The following is a 23,149-nucleotide window of genomic DNA, read 5'->3' on the forward strand; positions in this document are numbered from 1 at the left end:
CATTTATGAGATTACGAATTCTGCTTGGACCATAAAATATTTTAACATATTTTAATTATATGTTTCTACATGTTTGCAGAATACTACACATGTACTACATTCTTGACCTTCAAGAACTAATCTGATGCTTTACGGGTGCTTTTTAAAGACTGTCAACAAATTTACATTCTTTTAAACCAATCTGAATTTCTGCAAAGTATGTCACTTCTCAGTACTAAGTACTTGAGAAACTACCTAAAACAAGGAATATGAATCATACCTCTAATGCATATAAACCCAGGTAAGAAATCCTCAAGCAGACCAAAAATACAGTGAATGTTTTGAGCCTGAAATAATGTATGCATTCTCACTCATTGTCTGAAAAAAAAAAGGTCAGCTATCTTTTATTTTAATAAATTCAAGTAAACCAGAATTTTGAATCCTGGTATTTAAAAAAAAAATGAACAACAAAGAAAATCTCAGATTTTAAAACTGTGAGTTGATATTGTGGTCAATCTCCCTTACTGGTATCAAAATATCAGCTCTGAGAATTATTTTTAAGTTTTAGCAACCCCAATTTATTCATTATGAGCTAATCAACATTAGAATAGGGTGTTATCAAGACATCAGCGAAGTTGCATTGTTTTCCATGAAAAATCACAGTAGATACTGATCATTAACATGGATACATTCTGTCAGGAAGTTTCACAGAACTACAGACTGGTCAGGGTTGGATGGGACCTCTACACATCATCTCTAGTCCAACCTCCTGCTAAAGCAGATTCACCTAGATCAGATTGCACAGAGCTGCATCCAGGCAGGTTTTGAATGTCTCCAGAGGAGGAGACTCCACAACCTCTTTGTTTACTTCACCTACTTTTAACCTCAAATTCACTAGTATGCCAAACACAATGCTAGGCTCAATTAAATGATTTAATTTAAATTATTTAATGATTAAAATGGTTGATAAATGGGCACATGAAAACCATAAAGCCTAATAAAATATGCATTTCAAACAAGTTTAATGGTTTTAGTTTCAGACAAAGCAAACCTACATGTTTTCAATTCTGAGTTTGCAAGCCAGTCTTCTGTATAATAAAAGGAAACAATCTAGAGCTACTATTCTTGTACTTCACTGTCTGCAGGACAGTAAAAAACATGAAAAAAATCCTCCAAAACTATTCCACACATGCTAAAAACATCCTATCCACCAAAGGTCAAGGGCTTCTTCCTGTAACCACCAAGTAAACAAAGGGCAATAGTACAAAAGCTGCACCAAAAGCTCAAATACCAGCTGTGCAGGATATTCCACAGGTGAAATCCAGTACAGCTCACAACACTAATTAAGGCAGCCAATGTCTCACTAGGGAACTGTATACACAATATACTGCCTATCACACAGGGGGGAAGTGCCATTTGCAGAGAAAGCTAAAGAACACTTTACAAGCAAGAATACTTGCTAAATAGGACATTGTCAGCTGGCAAAATTCTTATCTAGTGGAGTATGCAGACTACCATAGCATCTCGGCAACTGATTCTCCCAAGTCTAAGGAAGTGCACTATGAACCAGTCAGACATTATTGTAAAGTTCCTACTGATACCTGCTCAGTTAAAAACATACCAACCCAAAATTCTGCTGTTTGTTACTGTTACCAGATTCAAAAACCAGTGAGGTAGTAGAGAAGATCCTAACTTCAAACTCTTCCTACTCATAAATTATTTTATTCCATTATTTCTGCATTGTGTATACCCCCTTATATATCTGAGAATTCAAATGCATAGACACATGTACACACAAAATTCTAATACATATTCCATATAAGATATAAATACATATAGAAAGATAAGACATCTTACTCTGTATCTATAATAAAGATGACATGTTCCTAGATGCCTCTACATATTCTCTATTGAGCATTTTGCTAGTTCCTTCTGTGTCACCCTTTCTCACATACTAACACAGTACTCTCCTCCCCACGTAATTCCCTTCTACAATGAATCTTCATCTGTGCTGGACACAAAAGCCCTATACCAAACAATTTCCCCCCCACCATGAAAGAGCAAACTCCCCTCTTCATGATTCTAAAAGAGAAATAATGCTTGAAAGGAGCGAAATGAAATATTCCCCAAAAGCTAGCAATCCATTTCCTCGTCACTTATTTAATAAAACCCCATACACATAAAACTACGTACAAATCTGGCTTTATGCATGCCTAACTCTCTCTAGGTTCCCGTTTCTGAATATAAACCACAGATTAGATCTCGGTGCAGGGATTTTTTGTTTGGTTTTAGTCTTTCTGAAGAAAATAAAAATCCCAGGTACAAAAGATTCCACCTCTAGATGTTTCCTACTGAAAAGGTTGTCCTGAAGGGAAAAAAAAGAAAAAATATCCAAAACCAAACAGTAAAAGACTAACATCTGCATTTACTCACAGAAAAGTCAGGGTTCTTTGGCAGAACAAGTCCATTTTTTAATCGCAGATCAATTAGCAATCAACTACTTTTTTTTAAAGTCTTCTTTTAGAAGAAGTGTTGCAGCGTTTTTTCCATTAGGCTTTGAAATGGCTGGAATGTGACTGAGCACTGTGCAATATACGCATTAATCAAAAGACTGCCAGGGCAAAAGTATGCAACTGCAGGGGAGGACCTGTGGTCACAGCTTAACATGCTGGATTAGAAAAAGAAGAAAAGAAAATAGTTGCTGTTCATCACCTTAAACAAGAAGTTATGAACAGCAAACTTAAGAAGATGTAATTGGCTTTATTTTGTCAGCTCCAGTATCTTAATTCCCAATCTTTCTTATAGATCTCTAGAGTATTCTATATAGTGTTACTAGCACTCTAATGCTCCATATATTACTTGAATCACAGGGCTATAGAAAAGTATTGTTTTATCCCAAACTGTTCTGAAAGTTCATTTATAACATTTATAAATAAGTATGGCAAAGGTATAAAAATAAAAAAAAGGCAGCTTTTCCCCTAAAAAAATATTCACTGTAGCCACAAAAGGCAAAAGGTTACTTACATGAAATGTCACCCGTTTAACTAAATTAACTAAATTAATTGAATGAACTGTAGCAAACAAAAAATATGCTGCATTTTGTAGTGGTATACTGCTGTGAAAAAGCCAGCTAAATAATTATATGCACATGTTCTAGGTGCACAGAAAGTTACTTCCATTAAGACAGCTGTATAAATCATACACTGTTTTGATAACAAACATGCCCTTTAGAATTGTTTTGATTAAGTGTCCTGCTTTATTTTGGTAAATGAAATTCAATTTGTTTAATCCAGTCTGCTTTTTTTGTTGTTGTGGTTTGGTTTTTGTTGGGTTTGGGGTGTTTTTTTTGTTTTGTTTTGTTTTTTTTTTTTTAAGATGAAAAGATTAAAGACTTGGCAAAGATCTGCCAAATTAGACACTGGCACTTAAAAAACATTTTCAAGCTACAAGTACAGAAAATCAGGTCAATATTGTTATATAAAACATCTACCTTTAACAAAGGCCCTATGGATTAACACATAAAAAAGCAAAACTAAAATCAGTATTTTAGAAGAGACTGAATAAGGGCAGCTTAACATCTCTAATTCACTAGCACCTGCTCAGGTTTATTTGGGGTTCCCCTAACAAAGCTTAGAGATTTGTGAAAGTGACTAAGCACTCTCACCTTGACAGCAGAAGTGGAAAGATGGAAAGGGTGAGGAGCAGTGCAGATCAGAAATCCACTACCACCAAACAAACTGTGAAAAAAATCACATACTAGCAGTTAGTTTTTGGATAAAGTAACAGTTAAGCAAGTTTCTTGGAGACAAAAAAGTTGTGCATGTAAATTTTAAAAAACCTGGCATGTCCAGTTCCAGTATTCAGTAAAAAAAAGCAGAAGTACTAACGATAATTTACTCAAATCCTCCCTGTGAAACCATATTATTTTCTAAGTATGCAAGTGTGTATATATAAATTCATAAGGCAACATCCCTAACTCTGATATTAAACAGCAACAGACAGCTTTCAGAATAAATAAATTAAAAAAATGCTTCTGAAATTCAGCATTAGTGTCAGATGTTAGAATGATTAACATTTTTATGTATGCAAAATGTATGTTTTTATGTATGCAAAAAGGACATGCTTAATAGTGGAGGAAAATTTTGGAAGAGGCCAAGTTACTGCAAGAAGCACTTCACTAAAATTAAAATTGTGACTCAGTTTTTGACAGGGCTAATGACTGAACAGAGATTCTTTATGGACTATATAGGTTAAGAGATCACAGCATTTCATTTAGAACTTTTTTTGAGTTTGCAACAACTCAAACTTCATAGCTAAGTATAATTGAAAGCATCACTCTTTAACAGGAGTGCTATTATAAATCCTCTCTTCTTAAATCTTAAGTCTACCTGATCCGAATTGCTACTATAATTCTGCCTGGCAAGGAAATAACAGTAGTATATTTGTAAGCTTGTCAACATTATGTCATGACTTCTCTGATTGAAATAGATGCCTATGAAGCTGTAATTCAGCTCCCTGGTGCATATATGGATATGTCATGATTTAGTTTAACTACATCTCCTAAAGCCCCTTGCCTTTCTAGCTCAAAGAACAGACCATATTCACTCAGCAAGCTAGTCAATACTTCTGCTCTGTGCACATCCTTTTAAGCTTTATTTACTGCAATTTAGTGTAGAGACAGACATCATTAGTTTTCTGATTTTCATGGTATCCAAACACTGAAGGGAATAGCTTTAGTTATATCGTGCAATTTAGTACTGTGCTCTTACAGAAACACGCTGACAGCAGAACAATGACAAGACTCAAACTTTGATTACAGAAGTGGAGTCTGTCCTTGTCGACAAAATCATCTGGTCATTCTCCTTCCAAGATGCATTTTGTACCATATATTGCCATTTCCTAATTTACCTCTTTCCACGTATACGCCTCTATATTCTTGTCTCCAGTGTTTGGTGTTTTTCTTCTTACATGAAGTATTCACAGAAACCTAGCTTCCATTCACACCAGTTTCACCACTTCCCTTCTTGCTGAGCCAAACCTAGTTTCCTTCTTCCAGCTTTTCACAAATGTCTTTCTCTGACAACCTCTCCACCTCCCCCACAGCCCGTATCTGTTTTACGCCCCACTGACAGATTTTCAGAATAGTCTTTTGTCATCACAGTAATTTCTCCACCATTGTCTCTCCTGTTCAAACAAATTCAGTCTACCCCAGCTCCTTACTGGTTCCCAGTCTTGCCAGAGCCATACTCATTTCTCATTCCTACCAGCTTCCATGCCTAGCTTCTTTGGCCGGTGGTTTCCACCTAGCCCTCCCCTCCAAGTTCTCAGTATCTCTGGCATGAAACCTAGCCTCAGCTTTCCAGTCCAAGTCCTCCAATTTCCAATCCAAATCCAATTTCCAATCCCTCCTGTCATCAGCATTCAGACCTTGTAGCCACTGTGGCTAACCAGCTCCCAACGGAAGTTACTTCTACTGGTGGACATCAATCTTCGCAACTTCTGCTTTGTGTTGCCTCCAAGAAGAGAATTTCACAATCAAATATCTAACACTTCATAAAGTACAGAACCTGCTTCTTAAAAAGAGATCTCTTGGGCAGGGCTGACAAGCCCTGAACTAAAACATGGTGCACCTGCCTTACTCATAACTGAGCCTGCTTTCAGCAGGAGGTTGGACAGTTTGACTTCCTGATAAACCTTTCAACCTAAATTTTCCTAAAGATGGATTTGTACAATAAGGATTACCAGAGGTTATGGAATAGAGACATGTCTTTAGCAGAAACATTGCTTGGGCACAAAAAAACCTGAAGACAAGACCAAAAAAAAAAAAAATTAGCAATTAGATAGCCACTTTTCACTGTTCTCAACTCCCAGCCAGCACTATCAATGCCAACACTCCAAGAGAAAATATGTATTGTATTAGGTGACAACTGATAATGCAAGACAGCCAGAATAAGAAGAAACCACCAGCAGGTTTCTCTTTAAAATATTAAAAACTCTTGCATTTTGATTTTAAATGACAGTGTTTACTTCATGGCTTTTTCTGTCTTTGCTTCATCAAACATAACAAAATCAGGTATGACTTGCATGGCGCTCCCCAGCCTAGATAGGCTGGAGACATCCACTTAATTCCTTATCTATAGGGCATGAAACTATTTCCCAAACGGATTGGTTGTGAAAAGCTGCTGGCTGACGCACATAGCCCGATGCTTGGACTAAAATAAAAACCCCCAAACTACCAAAAATCCAAAGGACCAGAATACTTTAAACCTGTATCAGAAGAACCAGGCTTTCAGTGGCCTAAAAGAACATTAACATCAACTGAAGTATTTTCTCCATTAGCCCATTCACTATATTTTACCCACCTAGTGTCTTCACAGTAAAATGAGGACTCTCCAAAACAATTCCTTCTTCTGTGTCAAATATTGGATTATCTATTCCAGTTTTAGGAGGAATTTGTGCTAGTTTCTTTAGCCTCATGGAAGCAGTAAGGTCCAGTTCTTGTTTCTTTCCCTCCTCTTCTCGTCTGCGCCTTATGTCCTCCTGCTGCTGACGGATTCGTTCAAGTTGAGCACTCCGCCGCATGGGCATCATCCTGGAGCCCAAATCCCCAGGGCAATCAACAGCCATTTCTCTGTGCTTCTGAGGTTCCTCAGGAGGTGCAAGATCCACATTTTTTGCTTCACTGTCAGAATCTTCTGTGATATGTCCATTCATATGAGACGTTGTCATGATTATCTGTAACAAGGGTTATTATCTTCAAACAAAAATGCTGCTATTAGGCCAGTTTTTGTTATGTTGTGTAAAATCCATTTTAACGTCAAAAATTATTTCCCTTCCATCACAGGACAGTTGTTGAAAAATCCAGGAACAAAATCTAATAAGAGATATTAAAAAGGAGTTAGTAAATAACTGCATTAATAAGAAAACACTTAAGAGTTCTCCAGGTACCCAGACATCAGAGCAATGGAACTTTTCCTCCACATTTACATAGTGCTTTTCCCCCCACTAAGAACTACAGCACTCTCGCAAATCTGTTTCACATATTTCAGTAAACTTCACGTGGCAACCTTAGAAAAGGAGTACTGTTCAAACTAATGCTAAAGTCTCTTAAATTTCCCAGTCAAAGCAGTGGAGATTCTGCACTCAATACAACCACAAACTAGCAGTTTTCTGAAAGTTCCCATTTGGTTTTAATTTATCCCTTCATTCTTAAAAATTCAAACACAAACCATGCTTACAATCCTACAAACACTAAATATGAGTAACCTGTTATAAACATGTTCACAAGAAGTTTATTAAGTTAAACTTAAGTAAAGGTATTTGTACTTATTCTTCCTAAAGTGAGGCATTTTTACATAAATATTGCTTCCCAGGTTCAGAGAAGACAGGTATGGCATAGAGTTCTTCCAAAAGATACTACCTAAAGCAGTCCAGAGCTGCACTCGCCTGATTCCAAGCAGGGATAAAGTCCTAGGATAATGCTTGGACAGCTCTGGTTAGCAGCTACTCTTAATACTTCCTATAGGCATGCATTAAAGCAGAAAGGATTAAATACAAAGTAAAAATCCTTGTGTAGGCATACAAAAGTGTAGATTTAACAGAGGACAATAACAGATTTCCACAGTCAAGTAGTGACATTTCACTGTACTCCTTGCACTTTAATCTGGTTTCTCATTCCTGATGATTGAGGCTAAAGAACTTAAGTGTCCTGATAAATATAACCACCTGTCTCTTAAATACATGTAACCATGTGTTTTATACCACATTGCCTTTCTGTATCACAAAGCCAATGATATGTTATCTTCAACATGTCCAATTAAAAGGCCATCAAATTACTAAGTAGCTGTGTACAGTATTAGCCATACACTTAATTTTTCAAGTTCCTTTTAATTATTATATTTTTTTATTTACTGAAAGGAAATACTACAAAGTATCTCAGTTTTATTATATGCTGGAAGCACCAAGGCAAAAAATAAAACCAAAAACCACAACAGCCAGCTTTCTTAAATCAAATGTTTATGTTTTGGAGGAGGAAGGGAAAGTTGCTTATGTTGTAATTAAGTTGAAAATTAAATATCAATAGCAATGTCTTGGAGGAAGAGCAACAGAAACTCCTACACAAGTTTCTGCCAGCTTGCAATTCTAAGTACATACAGCTTTTCATTTTCCTCAGGAGCAGTACACAGCTACATACAGCAACATCTAAACAATTTCCTTTACTTGTTTCCTCTTTAGCCACTACTACTGGTTATTAGTAAGATATTCCAAGAAGCAAATACTAAAGCATGCCTATGGTAGTAAAAATTCTTTTTTGCCTTTTAAAGATACTTAATTGCACTACACTGATATTAAATTATTTCAGTGCTCAACATTGAAGAAATTCAGACTCAGAAAAAATTCAGGCAACAAAAGAGGCCCCAGTAGTGGGGCTAGCGAGTACCAAAATTATCTGGTGCCTGTAAAACTTTCAGTTAGCACCCAACTTAAAAAGAACAGCTTTGCGAAGACTAAAGTCACATAAAGTTAGCATTCAGACATGGCTATATAAATCACTATATCAAAAAACAGTCTCTGAAATTCAGAGATAACACAGATAATGTAGCAAAATGACCCTCAGAAAGCCACATTTCCCTTTCTGTAAGGGCTTCACTGTACAGAAATACCAATCCCCAAAAGGGATGTCTCATGAGGTACAGTAAAATTGCAAAGCACAGTAATTTAACTGGGTGGAAGATAATTCAAATTCTCTTTCATCCACATTGTACTGGCCATAGCCTGCCTGAAGACTGAGCCTTTAGAAAGTTACATTTGTCTTTTTTCAGCTCTGACAAGCTGAAAGAAAACTCACATTCCTCAGTCCACATGGTACCACTAACAGGTGTCAAAACAATGAGGGAATGAATAATATCCACTTACTGAGCACTAAAGAAGTCAAACCCGCTGTCTGAGGATATGCAGGAAGTAAAATGCAACTTTTAAGATACCATCATAACACTCGGTCATGTGTAAGCTGAAGTAATGTTACACTCGCTAAAGAATCTACACATGAGGAAATTAAGCTGGTGGCCAATATTTAATTACTGATCAAAAATATTTAAGGTGGGATGAGCTACATTTCCTCCATCAAGTTTAAAAGTACTAACTACCTAAGACAAAGAGTACTAACTACCTATCTTTTGAGGTTAAGTCAGAAAAAGGGCACAATAAAAACTCATATATCTATAGAAGTTTTAAAGAAGTTTTAAAATCTCTTTTAACATAGTAATCGGCACTGAAGACCAGAGAAACAAAAATATTATCTGAGGTAAATATTAGTACTAGGCAACAGTTGGTAACATCGCTTACATTTTCAGCATAAGCTCCATGCAGGATGCAAAGAGCACATAAATTCTTGGAACAGAGTAACGAAGACATTTAAGTGGCCTGTGTTGATAGCTGCTCACTTTCAGTATTTGAGGTCTGAGTCAAGTCAGTTACGAAAGAAACAAAAGTTACAGACAATTAAGAGTTCTCCTGCAGCCACGCTTCAACAGCAATACTCAGAAAATTGGCATCAAAATTTAAGTCTTTTCGGAGAATTTTAAATAGAAAGTATCTTTGATATCCCAGAAAGTCAGAAGTCTCTGAAGCAAGCAATAAGCAGTACAGGCAAAGTAATCACTCAGATAATATAAAAGATGATAAGTAATATCACTTATCCAGCAGCCTAAAATTGATGTTACTGCAATATCAAAACAACTCCACAAGAACCTGACCCTCCACATATAACTATCTGGAGACCCATCAAAGCACAGGCATGCTGCAAGTCTGGAATGCTGGAACAACTTTCTTTAATCAAAGAACTTCTGATAACAGGTGATGCCTTCCAAACCTAAACCCCACTGGTTTTTTCAGCTGTCTCAGGTCTGCTTCAGACACCACAAATCCTCATCTCCAACAGTTTTGGAAAAATGCTACTGCCCAATTGCAACAAATGAAATAAGCACATAAGGAAAAAAATAGATCAGGTCTGAAGTCCCTCTCTGTGATGGTCCCTAAGGAATTTAAAATGTAAAATATGACACTGATAAAATATTAACTCAGTCCTCAAGTTACAGTGTGGTATAGCTGAGGGTAAAAGTAACATTCAGCTTGACGGGAAGCACCAGAAACAGAAATTTTTATTCTGACCAATAAGCATGGCATCAAAAGTCTGATGATGAACAGTATCCTTGGCTTTTCTTTCTCAAGATTTCTTTTGCAATTTTAAAAATCTCAAGATAACAACAACAAGGGAAGGTTGTTACATGACGTCTGTTCTTTGTAAGTAGTGGATCATCTGATAAACCAGCTTTTCAGCCCAAGACAACCTTATTTTGTTACATTTATTCTTATATTAAGGAGAAAAATCTACAGACACACTCAATAATACTGACTTTTTACTGCCTCATATATCAAATATACAGAATAATATTTGGAATTAGCAGACTCATTTTCTGTTTTAGAACTTGGTATTAGCTGTTTTTATACTCTTCAGATATGTACAAGTCTTTCGGTGTTACAAAGAGTTTGGTTACTGAAAGTTTAATAGGGTTAAATTGTGGCTTTAAGTGTCTTCCTTTGAACTGCTGGTATCTAACAGGGGAACCACAGCACTTCTACATGACAGACAGATCTTTGCAAATACAGCAGATTTACAACTGTTTTCTGTTCAACTTCATATCACGAGTCTTACCGATATGGTCCTGGAGAGCACATGTGCAAGTCTCTCCTTCACAGATTACTTTAACTATTCAAATTTTTACCCTACAGACAAGGGTTTGTCTAAACTGCTAATGTAAGTGTAGCTATTGAGAAAGAGCATTTCAGTCACTCCGGTCACCATCAGACATCACACAAGAATTTCACTGTGAAGTAATTACGAACAGCAAACAAAGCATCTGTGTGCAAGTTCAAAACATTAAAATTAAAGAAAAAAATATACCTACTATCCTGCTAATTATACTTGCTATTCTCAAGAATACTCTTACAAGCCACATATCATTCTGCATACATCCCAAACAATGTCAGGCTTTCATCATCTCTTTAATCACCCTGAATACACTAAACAAAGCACAGACCCCAAGAAGCTCTGTCGAAGAATGAACATATATAAATGCAGTATCTTGGTGTGTAAGACAGATGCTAGTATAAAATGCATACTGACAGGGACAGAAACAGAAGCTGTAAGGTGGTTTAAGTTTTCACTTGCTTCCTGGGGACTGTAGCTGGTGTTAAAACAATTATGATTGCTATGCACAACTGAATTCTGTACAGTAAAATTAAATTTGTTTTGCTTCAGCAACTTCCAAAGAGCAAAAATGACATTTTCTGTAGACCGAGGTTTTGCATTACATTTTGGTGGTGGTTGAAATTCTTTCAGTGCTAGAAGGATGATTAGACTTGATAGTTCCCTTTTTAAAATTCATTAAAGCTGCAAATTCTAAATGACTGCAAGGGAGTTCAGCACTCACCTCTAACTGAATTTCATTAGTTTGGGCACAGTTGAGAGTACAAAAGCGCAACTTTACATCTGTAATTATATCATAAACACAAGAAATACATATTTAACATCAGGCACAGTGCAAAGGATTTATCACCAGCTGAAAGCCATATACTATGACAGATACAGTACATTAAAAAATTCATTAAAAACAACTGGAAGAATTCTAGATTGCTGAAGTGAATGAAAAGTTAAATTAAAATTGCATACAAGATGCTTCCTGATATCTGACTTAGTAAAAAAGTATGAGCATAAAATTATGCTAGAGATTTTTACCATGTATGCTCACGTAACGGTGGCTCTTCTGGTGTTTTCACTCAGTACTTCAGATTTTGCTTGCTTAGAAATCTAAGTTATAAAAATCACAAAACAACAAAGTAAAACACTTCAGTAATTCCACAGAAGGAATCTCAGTGTAGTAGAAAAAGAATTTCCAGCTTTCCCTGCATCACCTCCCAAGCATAATGTTTCTTCAACAGTATTTCAGCGAAATGGCAAGATTAAGAGACTTGGGAGCCAGTTACATAAAGCAAAATGCAAAACAAACCATGCTGCACAGCATAAAATTAACCACTACTTGATAAGCGTTAAAGACTGGAGTTTATGGTAGAAAATACTTCACAGATATCTCCTACAGAGCTTAATAGCGCCAGAAATATCAGGCTGCTCCAGTTTTTCAGAAACAAGTAAAAGTTAAAAAACCTGTGAAAATTTGATACTATTTTTTTAAAATTAAAAGTTCTGTAATGAAAAAAAAAAAATTCTCTTTACATTAGCTTTAACTTGGACAGTGAACTCAGGGAGCCCAAGGACAACTTTAAAGAGCAGGTGGTGTCTGTCCTGAGCCCCCAGAACAAGCAAGATAGGAGAAGGACCATCCAGACAATGACCCTGTGCGCAGCTGTGGCACGACACTAACCCCACCATGCTCGGGCATCTGGCCAACGTCCCTGCCGTGTGTGAACTCATTAATCATGAGACAGTGCATGCCTGCACTTAGCCTAAACTTATAAGTTCACATACACTAGGGTATGTAAGCTATTTATTATTTTCACTGAGCATAAAGGCGGGCAAGCTCCAGGACTGGGCCAGAAGCCTCACCTACGGGCAGAGACACCACGTAGGAATTTCCCTAGTTACCGAGACTCATGGTGCCGGCTGCAACCGGGCTTCCCAGCTGAAGTGTGGGCCTGGATGATGTTAAGGGGGTACCTGGTGATGTATCCTTTTCTTAGTCTCTAACACTATTTTTTATATACATATATATATAAAAAAATAACTAATCACAGTAATTATTTGATGCTTCGCTTCATATTGTGCATAGTAACTAGTACTGTTTTCTTCAATCATACTGCATGCTGTTTTCCTTTACTGTATTGTAATGTAATGAACTGCATTGATTTTTGTATTTGATTTGCAATTCATTTTTGCTTGGTGTCTAGTCAATCTGCAAAACATGTGGTTTGGTTTTTTTAGTCTACAATATTTTACATGATCTCCTCTAATTAGACGCTCTAGCGTAGTCTTGGTATTGGAAGAAAACTCTTCCTTTAATATCCAGCTGACTCATTTCTAATAATTTCAGACCAGAGTTCATTGTAAAACCTGTCAAGCACAGTAACTCAGTTCAACTTGCATTTGAAAAGGCTTCCAGACATGCCAAGAGGTTTTAACATTCCATGCTCACTTAGATGTGCAAGATATGTGGATCAACAGCAAAAAGGACTAACTGCTCAAAAGGAAAGTAATTTTCATTCTAAGTGCTTTCGAAGTTACATTTGTACAAGAACAGTAACAATGCTAACTTGCATCATTGGAGCACAGAGAAAATGATTAAACTGAAAAATTCAGACGCTAAGGCTAGATTCCAGTTTTATAAATTGTATATTTATAAATTTATATAAAAAATATAAATTTGTATAAACAAATTGCTCAACATGCAAATGTGGGAAATTGTAAGCGCATTTTTTAATTGCATTGGTATCACATTTAAGAACTGTGGTCTATTTAAACACATTTAATTTTATTAGGCTTGTTTATCTGTTGATGCTGCGGCAACAATCAAAAAAAGTCACAGCACAGGAACTCGCCAGTCTACTAACTTCAAAAGATACAGAGCCACTTACTACCTACAGAACAGGCATGAACAGTGTTCTCCATGAAAAACATGGACCAAAAGGAGAGTGTTATCAGGCCAACAACAGCCACATCACTCGAACCTCTCTTCAGCAACTGTACCTTCATGGTAAAATATATGGAAGACACCTTTTGCAATTTCTGTGCATGAACTATATGAAATTACAACACACAGTATATATTATAATTTCATTGTGTATTTTCACATGACAAAGGAGAGTGGATTTTAACCTGTACCACTACAGAGGCATAAATTGCTTTCAAAGGCATAATCTAAAGATTGTTTTATATAAATATTCAATGTAATAAAACACACTACACTTGTTTCAGTCACTGTTGTAACTTTTATTCACATTGGGCTACTAGATATATTTCTAAAAGAGGTCATGTTTAATTTGATTGCCCAGTGCGACAGACAATGGAGTTCGGATAAACAATTCTTGCTGCCTCAAAATTAAAAGCAGAAACGCAAGATTTGTAATTGTTATCACCAAAGTTCTGTTCTTCACTGCCAAATGTCCAAAATAGCACCATGTTGCTCACTGGGCCCAGGGAGGTGATGTTTATCCCCCCTGGTGCCAGGGCTCCGCCAGCGCAGCAGCTGCAGCCCCCCCATTTGCAGGACTCTGCATTCCCTGCTGGACCCAGGGTACAGCTGGCTGCCACGGCCACCGCTGTGGGTCCAGAGCTGGGGGACACGCAGCACACCAGCCATGCTATGCCACACCACTCCACCTTGCTCTGCTGCTTCTCCCTGCATTTTGAGACCATGGCAGCCCATTTTCCAGCCCCATTAGAAAGTGAGACGATTACTTAAATGCAGAGGCGAAAATACCTTTTTTGTGCATTCTATCAAGCTCAGTCAGCACACAGCTAAAATCTCTCAATACACAGCAGTACGGAGGCCAAGAAAACCTCTGAAGTACAGCATTTCAGCTGTTCTATTTACAGCAATTGTTAGAAAACACAGCCTCAACGACTCAGGTGAGCAACAGTTAGAGGTATGTAGGATACACCACAGTAGATTACTTCTGATAACGAATTTTAGCTCTTTTAGGTCCAAAGAAATTAATGCCCCTTAGAATAAGCATGATGTAAATAATCTTAAAATAAGCGTGACCTGCTTTTTATAAAAGTAGTAACACTGCAGTCATATGAAGAGGGAGGTACACTTTAATCTTACTTAATTTCTTACCAATCTCTGTGAAAAACACATGTTGCATGCTCTATTAGCAGCAATCTTCCTTGATTAGTATCTCCGTGAGCTCCTTTAATCAGTTAAAAGTGATAGCACAGGTCAAGCAGAACCACTGCACAAGCAGCTTTCTTTAGTCTTAGCAAATCTGACTAGGCACAGCAGTATAAATGCTTCTTCCTTGGTTACACAAATAATTAAAATGATTGACCAAGATTAAAAACTATTGTTGAAAACACTAAGGATAATTTAAAACAATTCCCTTTGTTTTAAATATACACTACTACTAACACAACAGCATTGTTTAGTTTCTACTTTTTAGACTAAATGAAAAATAGGCATGAGGGGAATAAAGTTTCAGCTGGGGTGACTGCAGATGGATTGGGGAGAGGGAATGACAACAGAAACAAATCAGAGCAGGCTTCAAGCAGCTTATTGCTAAAAATCACATCTAGATAGAAAAACTTAAGACTTTTGCTACAGTCCTATAAGCATATTTTTAAATTCAATAACACAGTATTTAACTTTTGTTTTTATTTTGCCACCTGAATCATCAGTAAAGCTCTGACATGTTTAGCACCTTTTGAACACTTATGAGCAACTCCCAGTGCTGACAAGACCCGAATTCTAGTGTAGGTGCCGAGCACAGCAGAGGGCAGTCTCTACAGCAATTAATGAAAACCTGAAAAAAAAAGAAACACTCATTTTCAAAAAGTAGCTCACAGAAACAAACACTACAGCTCATTAAATGGTCTGACACCCACATTACCCCAAATTAGCACATAGATTTACTACCCTACCAATCCCACTATGGCTTAGATTAATAGGCTGCAACTATGCATACATTTGAATACGAAGCTCTAATTAAATCTTCAGTACCAACAATCCCTGCTAAAAGAAACATTTATTTTCTACATAGGTACAAGTGGGTAACACTGATGTCCACGGTTTGCAACGGAAAGATGATAGAACAGTGAAAGAAAAAATTACCTTAACTTAGCAGTTATTCCAAGCATTTAGAAACTTTCAAGCGTAACAAATGAAGAGGAAAGAAATTCCTAGAATTCCAGGGATTGTTAACAGATCTCACAGGACAGCCAGAAACATGATAACAAGACAATAATTTCTTATCACCTATTCACAGACAGTTAAGACTCCAGATTTCATTGTCCTAGAAGTAAACATGCCTGTCCTTGTTTTAAACAGTGGTAGTATTCTCTGTGAAATTAAAAATACTGCTGCTATTTTAGATCTCTAGTAAGATTCCCCCACTCCCCTCAAATTATATCCTTTTTGGCTTGGGCTCTTGCACACTGGTCTCATTTTAATCCCTGTATTTTTTAGCATGTTCTTTTTAATGTCACTACTTGCCACTGCTTCACTATGTAAAACACAGTATTAACAGTAAACTTTGAGTACTAATATGTAAATTACACTTCAGAGAGGTGATTGAACCAAAGCAATATTAACTCCAAATTAAATTGAAGACAAAATGTTCTGTAGTTTTCATCTCATCTGACATTTAAATTCATACAAAATGGCATTAGTTTAGTCCTCCACAGCAAGCTCTTCTTAAGTCATATTTACAACATTCTGGGAAAAAAAGAAATTTCTTCCTCACATTTTAATATGCTAATACCTCCTGAATCCGATAAACACAGTTAGAAACGTCATCTAAGGAAAAGGGGAAGATGGATATTCTGAGCAGGCTTTCATCCAAATATGCTGAAATGTTAGATATCTAACTCAACAGTCTTCAAAGAGCCTAGATATAGGGACAAAGACTGTCAACTTTATATGATCAAGCTATAGTCTCAAAACATCATGTAACAAAGATACTACGTGGCCTTCCTCCTCTGTTCTCTTTTCAACTCTTTTTTGCAGTGTTATCTGAATGGGTGACAGTAAAGTGATTTTTTTTAAAAAAAATTCTTGTCCTTAATGATCTAACCTCATTTGCTCTGTTGCTATGTTTCTCATAGCTGTGTGGGGAGGGAAGGGGACAAGGATCTTCTGACTTTCTTTCTGACCAAAAAATGAGTTGAGACTTCTGAAGATTGAAATTCTAAAAAATAGAACATAAACCACAAAACTGTACAATCTATGATCTTGGGACTTCACAGAACTCAGGAGTCACTTACGCACTACAAATTCAGAAAAGAACATTTCATCTGAGCTCTTCTCTAGTTATATTTATAGGGGGTGGGGAGAGGGGGGGACCACCCACAAAATGTTTTAGATACTTGGGTTTCTGACATTTTAAGTTTTTCATTCCTAAACTCACCTGAGATTGTGGTGACTGTTGCAAAGGATAGCTATGACAAATATCCCCCCAAAGAAGTAACTGATGACACTCAAGAGTTTGCAGAGGAATATGCTCAAGTGAATTTGTGCCCATGAGATCTTCTGGAATCTTTCTCACTCCTGAGAATTAGAAGTAGCAAAGTCAGAACTCAAAACTTTGCTGACTGAAACAACTGTTCAGAATTTGAAGTGTTATAGTTTCTTTACACTGCGTCAGTCTTGTTTTAATATTTACAGAACGTTAATGAATTATGTGATTTCCCTGAAGAAATTACTATGTTTGTGCACAGCGAACTCCCCAACTGCTAGCACAGAACAAAGCTGACTAGGCTTTCAAGTGTGCCCTACTTTTGGATCCTTCCAAACAGAGATCCCATAGTTCATGAATTTATGACAAGAACAAGAAAAGAGACTGTCAGTATGATTCCTTGGACTGCTAAGCTGGGCTGGTTTGCTGCTGCCAAAGACTGCATTCACAACTCTTTCTCTTGACTGTTCCCTTACCCTCTCTGTTTCTGGGCTGTACAGCCAGTGCCTTCTCTGACAGCTTTAAAGCTTGTCAAATCTCTCTGTCATTAAGTCACCTTAATGCAACAAGACCGCAGAATGTTGCAAAATATTTTTGTTTGGTTTTGGTCAAAGTGGCATGCTAGAACAGCTCACAATTATCTGAAAGGTGACAGGACTGACTGGCACAAGGGGAAGGAGCAAGTGATTGAGACCAAGAAGGTGAAGAGGTGAGGACAGAGACAAATAGAAACTCCCTCAAGGCAGCAGAGCGCCAACTCCAATGGAACTTCATCTCTTGGAATCATATTCTGTGAATTCATCCACTTCCCCTTACCCCGCCAAAATCTCATCAACAGGAAGTGATTTTGAAATAGCTTTTCATCCTAAAAAAACCCAAAAAAATCCATCAAAAAACCCCAAGCCACCACAAAAGAAAGCAACCACACACCTACAACCACCTGCATCTCTTTGTGATGATGTAAACAGGACAGTTAAAAGAACCTATTGGCTTCTATTAAAAGGCATAACCTGACACCATGCATGTAAAGGACTGCAAACCTTGCATTTATTTCCTCCCCCCAAAAAATGGTAAATTGAACACTCATGTTTTGAGAGTATTAAAGATGGTCCTACTGAAAAGTCTAAACACATCTACACATTAATTACTTCAAGATAATCAAGTGGTATTCTCAGCCTATTACCTTTGTGTAGATAGTATAAACACACTAGATTGGAATCCACAACTAAAAAGCTTTTTTTTCCCCCCACAGTGGACAGGAATAAAACTTAATTTTCTGTGCACTTGCAGCAGAATGCATAAAATGGTACACCTACTGGCTGAACACTAATGGAAATAACAGTACTATTACCTCAAGCATACTACCTATACAATGGAATTCAGATATAAGTAACCACTTTGAAATAGACAAAACCTGCAAGTCACCCTTATTTCAAACCTTCCCAATATTTATCACAATGATCTGTTAAACTTATGGGTATGTCAATCATAATGCCACAGAACTCATGCCAACTCCTTGGTCATACTGTAAGACAAGACTTCTGAACAAACCTATACCATCTAGTAACTTAAAGTTTCACAGGTCATGAGGAAAATCTGTAGAAAAATACTTTATGTAACATTATTACCAACATTTCACTATAGGGTGTGAAAAATCGAATGTTTTGTAAATAAGCTACATTACTAGACTTCGTAATAAAAATGCATGAGAAAGCTTCACAAAGACTATAAAGGTGTAACATTAGAGACCTTCTGTACCTTACAAAACCAGTCTCTCTCTTTCCTATTAAATGTAAGGGGACTCTTGGGCCTAATGTTAACAATCAGTTACACAAATTAACATAAAACCCTGGCAGGAACATACTCACTTCTGCAAACCAAGTCCAAAACATAAGCAATGTGGCTGCAGAGCTCCTCCACAGTTCAACTCTTTTGCTAATCCAAAGAAAGTACATTCAGCTTCTGAAACCTTGTTAAAGCACATGTTCTTTTTATTAAGGAAACATTAGATAATTGCGATAAATTCACAGGAATGTAAGACTCCTTTCTACGTGAAGAGAAGAAAACTTTATTTGTATGTAGTGGTGCAACAATCCTGTCTAGAAAACCTTGTCATCACTTGAGCTGTTGAATGAAGATACTACAAGCTACATACATCTTTCTGTAGAACTCTGAAATTGTGCTAGGAAACAGACTCAGCATCTAGGAAGGTGGAATTCAGCAGAAACCTCTCCTTGCCTAAGATCATGGAGTGAATCTTCTAGTGCAATGAACTTCCAACAAAGCATATAAACTTGAGCAAGTATTTCCTCTCAATTCTTACACTAATCAAGCTGAAGATGACTCTTCAAACAGTGTTAAAAAACGTTGTTTAAAAACAATCTTCTCCTTTGGTAGCATCTTTAAAGCCTTCTTCCCTCCCCTAATTTGAAAGTTGAAAACTGAACACTGAATTTTTGCTTCTTATATTAATTCTCAGTGATCTTTATTCTGTGTCAATGAAATGGATAACAGCTAAATGGTTAGCCTATACTTTACACTTGCTTGCATTAACAAGTACACAATTACTCCTTAAAAAACAACCAAAACACCCCAACAAACCACAAAACACTAAAGCCAACACAAATTTTGCCCCACAATTAGAACTTACTAAAGGGTCTGACAACTAGAACGAGTTCCATAAACTGGTATTTCCTGCTACTAACCACTGCAATAGAGAAAATTCTAACAGCAAGAGAAAACAGAAATCAATCCAGGAACAGCCAGTCTTCCTAGTTTTCTGTACAAGTTCAGGATTCACTAAGTTGTCCCACTTTACCTTTCATGTGTATTTTTTACTGTCATAACACATGAAACAAGTTTCTCAACAGAAAAGTGGTAAGATATTTGAACACCTCTTTACTTGAAGTGTCTGTGCATAAAAATTAAATCAAAATCTAATGGATGCCAGATAATGAAATTTCTCTACAATAGGTAAAGTTTTCCTCCTGCTGCCAATGTCAGATCTCAGCAATTCAGGTATTTCGTAATGGGAAAACAGGAAGAGAGGTAGAACATCTTCAACTCATGAATGCAGTATATCTTTGCATTTCACCACTCGGTGAAGTACACCATATAGGTATTATACAAAAGAGCACTAACATTAAGAATACATTCAAAAAAGTTATTCAGCAATACTTAGAAGAATCAATCATGCACCCAACCCCTTAAACAAATAGTGAAGATTAAGTTTGTAAAAAGTTCTTCATACCAGTGATGCAAACGTGTTTATATGCACTACACCAACACAGCTGATAAATATCTTTAAAGAATACATCACAATACTTTATTGCCCCAATATATAGAACTCTGTCATCAGGTACTTCTGAATCAGAAAGTAAGAACTCTATGTCCTAAAACAATCCCAAAGACATGAACTGTAAAAAAAAAATGTCATTTTTACAGCCACTTTAGGTAGCAGCATCTTCAGTGATCATTGCTTAGTTTCATTCCAAAAGAACCATAGTATTGACTCCTTTGAAACAATCTTATTGTAAGTTTGAGCTTCTTAAGAACACACTGATGCCATCCAACTGAAGACAAACTGCTATTAAATTCAAAACCCTAGAGCCAAATTTCCCATAATTAAGCTTATTTAAGAATGTAAGCTGCATATTTGGCAGTTCTACTTTGGGTTAAAAAATAAAGCCCTCAGTAAATTAGCCTTTAACAGGTTTTGCTGCATTAATCCTTTGAACAAAAAGAACCATAACACTCTGGACATATGGTACTTCTTTCTTAAATGCACATTTACATAACTGTAGAAATATGAACTTTTGAGTGGAAGTATTACTTTGTAAATTCTTCAGCAAAATTATTAGCCTGGCTGTTGCCCTCTTATGCAGAGGCCACAGACAAGTGTTTTCCTCTAGAGGTGGAGACAAATCAGTAATAGCAACATCGGTCTTACCTACAAGACTGCATTGGCAACATTCTGTGACACTGAAGCATTCTGAAAAAGTGTTACAATTACGAAGTTATCCCAAACAAAACAGATTATTAAAATGTGCCACAAATACTGGCATTCACCATCAATGATGCAGTCAGAACAGCCTGAAATATTCTCAGTGCTTTCGCCTCAAAATTGGTAGTCTTGCCCTGTTGCAAAACCAAGTGTCAAGACATCAATTGCTGCTGCACAGATCAGCACCAGAAGTTGTGTACGCAGCAAGGACAAATCTTGGTTTTTTTCTGAGAAAAGCCTGAGAAAGGAATAAAAATGCAGGGGAGTAAAAAAGCAGAGTCTAGAACTAAATGATATGGAAAGAAGCTCATAATTGGAGAAACTACACTATTTTTTCATTCAAGCAATCATCAAAAGAATAGCAAAGTTGAATTACTCTAAACTCCCTGCTTGTATAAAAAGCAGAATCCAGTGTCAGAGCGCAAGGCTAAGACAACAGAACAGACAGCAAGAGAACTAACTGGATATGGGGCTCAGTGCCAATATCAGCATTTCTATACACTGCTTGGGAAGCTGTCACCGTCTTTATACAGTTTTAAAGATCAAAGGGATCAGCCAAATTTTAACAGTAAAGAGTGAAAGCTGTTGTCCACTGGAAGAGATAAACCATTTCCTCTGTGTGACACAGGGGTGGGACAAAAGAAACTATTTTCTCTGAATCAGGTGTAAGAAATGTGATGAAAATTAAACTGAAAAGACTATCTATACAGAAATTATAACAATCTAGTCTGGTGCATCCACCTTGTAAGCAACAGGAAAAAGCTGCAAAGTTTGCAGAGAAAAACCTTCAAATATCACTGCAAAGCACCAGAACTGTAATAACAGTGTAACACTTGTGTGTTCAGTGCAGTAACCCTATGAAAAAGTCAGGTTTTACAGAAGGGATTTCAGCTGAGAAACTTCATCCAGACCCTAACCATACACATCTGTAGCATCTGACAAGCAGCAAGAACTCTAGTTACTCCATGTCCGTGCTTTTGCACTACAAAGCTTGAAAATACTCGGTCCTTTTCTTGCCTAGCAATTTAAAGAGACTTGACCAGCTGAAATGGGAAACCAATTTTCCTAAACATACTTTTTCAAGATTGCACAGCAGCAAATTCTCACAATGCACTGGAGCAACACAGCCGAAATTTCAGGATGCAACAATACATACCACCCAATGCCTCAACATACATATATCCATGTTTCAGAACAATCTCTACTTCTTCCTACCAGTTTTCCCACTTGAGCTTAGAATATAATTCTGTAAGATGGAGACATCCTTCATCTTATTCCAAACCCCTTTCCTCACTTCCTTTACACTGGCTTTGCCATCACTAGAGCTCTCCAAGAGCCAGCATAGTGGGATAATATGGCAGAAAAACCCAGGAGAAAGATGCCTCCCATTCTCAGTAGCAAACTGCTCTAATAAGACCATCTGCCCATAAAACAATGGTCTCTCCTCATCACCAAACCAACTGCCATTTTTTGATGAGTTACAGATTTGTAAAAGCTGAATCGTTACCAACTCTTAGTCGGTATAGAAGAGCCAGTTTATACCTAAAAACCAAAAAAAATCAGACAAAATGCGCACAACAAAATTCCATGTGCTAGTGTTTAAGTCTAAGAACAAATAAAATCCAAAACCACTCCAGAAAGGTGCTGTGTGATCAGCAACAAATGATTCAGGAATACAGAAGTACCTCAAGGTAAAAGAAAGAAATTAAGATAAGTGCTTACCTTGCATGTCAGATAAAAATCAAGATGGCAGTGAATGCTACCTGCTTTCTCAATTTCAGAACAACTTTGCAAACATGGATTTAGGATTAGGATTTTTGGGTCCCACTTACAAGTGGGAGCTTCTGGGCTCTGGCAAAAATAAGAATTATAGAATCCATTACAATGCAATCCAATAATGCCTCCCAATGCAAATAAGACTACTATTTAAGCAGTATTGTCTTCATGTCTACCTGAATTGTTGCAGACTATTTTAAATTATTT

General features: G+C 36.9%; 1 protein-coding gene across 11 annotated transcripts in view; it reads right to left on the bottom strand.

Moving 5' to 3' along the window:
• The window catches only part of MPP5 (membrane palmitoylated protein 5), a 60,678-nt gene that overhangs the window by 23,631 nt on the left and 13,898 nt on the right, over nucleotides 1-23,149 (bottom strand). For 3 of the 11 annotated variants that reach the window (XR_005105279.1, XR_005105278.1, XM_037394361.1), the window contains exons 3-6: nucleotides 15,412-15,513; nucleotides 11,777-11,848; nucleotides 11,472-11,530; nucleotides 6,342-6,853 (exon numbers count right to left, since the gene is read on the bottom strand). Coding sequence is in view for 9 of the 11 variants with exons in the window: in XM_037394361.1 (XP_037250258.1) it covers nucleotides 6,342-6,708 (367 nt within the window). In the remaining 2 variants the exon portion in view is untranslated. Of the gene's footprint in view, nucleotides 1-6,341; nucleotides 6,854-7,399; nucleotides 7,818-11,471; nucleotides 11,531-11,776; nucleotides 11,849-15,411; nucleotides 15,514-17,115; nucleotides 17,310-22,888; nucleotides 23,018-23,149 lie in introns of those variants that run through there. The other 8 variants (XM_037394368.1, XM_037394364.1, XM_037394362.1 and 5 more) reach the window with 7 other exon arrangements.

The sequence above is a fragment of the Falco rusticolus genome, chromosome 7 (genome assembly GCF_015220075.1).
Source record: "Falco rusticolus isolate bFalRus1 chromosome 7, bFalRus1.pri, whole genome shotgun sequence".
In the NCBI taxonomy this organism is placed as follows: Eukaryota; Metazoa; Chordata; class Aves; order Falconiformes; family Falconidae; genus Falco; species Falco rusticolus.